We start from the raw sequence: 2,943 nt of genomic DNA, 5'->3' as shown, positions 1-2,943 counted from the left end.
GGGAAGAAGTGAGAGAAGAGAGAGAAAGAAAGAAGAAAGAGAGAAGAGAGAGATAGAAAGAGAGAGAGATGAGAGATGAAGAGAGTAGAGACGAGAACGAGAGAGAGAGAAGAGAAGAGATAGAGAGAGTAGAGAGAGAGAGAAGGAAAGACGAGAGAAGAGCGAGAAAGAGATGGGAGAGGAGAGAGAGAGAATTGTATAGTAAAATTGTACTTTGTGAATTTAGTAGCCGTGGCTGTGTACAGTAACTTATTATAATTTACAGCCTATCAATTTGCTTGTTTACTCATATGTTATTGTATACATCATACTGCATTTTTGTATTTGGTGACTTTATTACTAGTTGTAGCCTGTACTATATTAATCTTACCCAATTTTTTAATAATGCTATCCTAAATATGTTTTATTTATTGTGCAAAATCCTGTATGTGTTTACATATTTGATCAGCTATATGTGTGAATATATGTACTTGTTGTCAAGTTCTTGGAAATAAAATAAAAATATATTAAAAAATAAAATATAAAAGAGAGAGAGAGTAGAGAGAGTAAGAGAAGATTTAGATGAGAGAGAGAGAGATGAGAGAGACATGAGAGAGAGAGGAAAGATGAGAGAGGAGAGAGAGAGAGTAGCAGAGAAATTGAGAGAGATGAGAGGAGAGATAGAGATGATAGATGAGATAAAGAGATGAGAGGAGAGAGGAGACGAGAGATTGGATGAGAGAGAAGAGAGACCGAGAGAGAGAGAAAGATAGAGAGAGAGAGAGACAGAGGAGAGATAAAATGAATGAGATCGGAGAGAGAGAGGATGCCCCTGTAGCATGTTGTTCCCAACGCAGCGGGCCCGGTGATACGTATACAGTACATTACACAGGTGCAAAATTAACGCTTAAGTTCCGGTAGTCACAATACCTCCCTTATTGTAATGTCCGGGCTCCCTGATTTGACATATGCAGGAGTCCGTGTGACTCCCTGAAAATTCTGCTATACTAACTAGTTCGTTCCAGACCACAGCCTCGCGGAATTACCATATTTTTTTTGGCAAATGACCCAGAAAAATTTGGCAGACGTGCACTGCAAATGACCTTTTTGTTAATATCTGCGATACTACTTGTATACTTCGGACTCCTTCATTTTGCTGCGGACTCCTTTTTTTTGATGGTAGGGAGTCCAGTGGACTCGCTTGTTCAAAAGTTAATTTCTATCCCTGTTACCACCGCGACGCGGGACCCCAGCACTACTTACGGGTAGCCGAGATAGAGAATGTGAACGAAGCTGTATCGCATGGACACTTGGTAGACGAAGTAACCGGTCGCACTCCCCCACACTAGCAACACCATCAGCTTCAGCAGCTGCAGCAGCCAGTACTTCACTGTATACCTCTTGCTCACTGGCGCCTGCGCAACAGAAGAGAATATCGTTAGAATTCCTTCCTTCCTCTTTTTAGTAAATTGCAAATTTTTCTACACTTTTTCTACTGCGATCTGTGTGTATGATGTGTGGACTTTGATGACTATGATTTACGAGGTTACAAGGTTACGAGAACTTCGCAGATTCTTTCGTATGTTTTTACCCGCTTATTCACTCGCAGTCTCATGAATTATCTATCAATAGATACATTTGATCGAATTCGGTCTCCCAATTTCAACATTATATGATATCTAGCTGGACTTTGAAGAATAAGTTTGGTGAGGTGATACGAAACCAGGTTTTAAAGCATGTTAAAAGAACAAATATATTTTATCACTGTTGGTCTCTCACTTTCAAAATTATATTCTGTCGGATTTTGAAGAATAAGTTTCATGAGATTATGCAAAACCAAGTTATGTTAAAAGAATGCATTTGATTCGACGAATCCTATGTTCACAGTTAGTAGAAGTCAAGTATAGGATATTGTGACAACGCTGTTACCTGCATCAGGAAGCACCAGACTAGGTTTTTCGTGAGAACAACCACGATTAGTGCCAGAAGATTGGTGTCTACAAGATAAAAATTCTGCGGAAAAAAAACATTAACAAACATTATCACACGTGATGCATGTGAATATTATTATGCAGTTAATTGAACTCTATATGGAGTACTATATAATGCTTCCAGCTGCTTTAGTATTAAAATATACGTATATAAAATATATGTATAACTGTATAAGAAAATAAGTATAAAAATTTGGTATGCTTTCAGTATTAAAATTGCCAATAAAATCTCTCCGTGTACATGTCGCAGATCTTTTACCAAATCGCCAGCAGTCACAAAGCATCAAAATCCCTAGCTATCAACACCTCTCCACATAAACGGAAAGGCTAGCGAATTGCAGTCAATTGCACGCACTACGAGGTAAGTTACCAGAGCTTGCCGAGTGTGGGAGTGAGGCAGCCACCACACTGTCTTGTACAGGTTGATGTACTGCAGACCGACAGCCAGCAGGCAGTACGTGAGAACGGTGAATTCGAACGACAGGCAGCTGTCTGTCAACATGGTGGGAAGCGCGGCGTGCTTCGGCAGAACGACGATGGACGCAAGCGGAGCGCCACCTGGAGCCGGCGTCATTCTGTGGAGGATAGCGGAGCGAGGGTCAGTTAACTGCGAACAAATCCTGCGTTTGTTCAATTTTTACATTACATAATATCAAGCTATGTACATTCTTGTCCAGTGTTCACAATGTATGTGTGCATGCGTGCGTGCGTGCATGCATTTATGCTATTGCTTATCTATCGTCTACGTTATCGTTTTTAATGCACCATGACCATGCGTGTGCAATGGTACATACTACATGTAACATGATGACACTGTCTATACATCTATGCTGCTGTCTATACATCTATGCTGCTGTCTGCTATCTATGCTATACATATATGTCATCTATACACCTATGCTGCCAAGTGCAACCAGTTACATGAGTTATGCCAGAAACCATACCATCCATACAGTACCCCCGGTAAGAATGAC

General features: G+C 40.4%; 1 protein-coding gene across 2 annotated transcripts in view; it reads right to left on the bottom strand.

Moving 5' to 3' along the window:
- LOC106809766 (transmembrane protein 39A-B-like) overlaps window positions 1–2,943 on the bottom strand; it is a 15,912-nt gene that overhangs the window by 11,597 nt on the left and 1,372 nt on the right. For both annotated transcript variants that reach the window (XM_014812966.1, XM_014812967.1), the window contains exons 2-4: window positions 2,341–2,545; window positions 1,909–1,992; window positions 1,243–1,394 (exon numbers count right to left, since the gene is read on the bottom strand). In XM_014812966.1, coding sequence (XP_014668452.1) covers window positions 1,243–1,394; window positions 1,909–1,992; window positions 2,341–2,545 — 441 coding nt within the window. The remainder of the gene's footprint in view (window positions 1–1,242; window positions 1,395–1,908; window positions 1,993–2,340; window positions 2,546–2,943) is intronic.

The sequence above is a fragment of the Priapulus caudatus genome, unplaced genomic scaffold (genome assembly GCF_000485595.1).
Source record: "Priapulus caudatus unplaced genomic scaffold, Priapulus_caudatus-5.0.1 Scaffold382, whole genome shotgun sequence".
NCBI lineage: Eukaryota > Metazoa > Priapulida > Priapulimorpha > Priapulimorphida > Priapulidae > Priapulus > Priapulus caudatus.
Note: the sequence above shows the minus strand (reverse complement) of the source record. Positions and strands in the feature narration are given on the sequence as shown.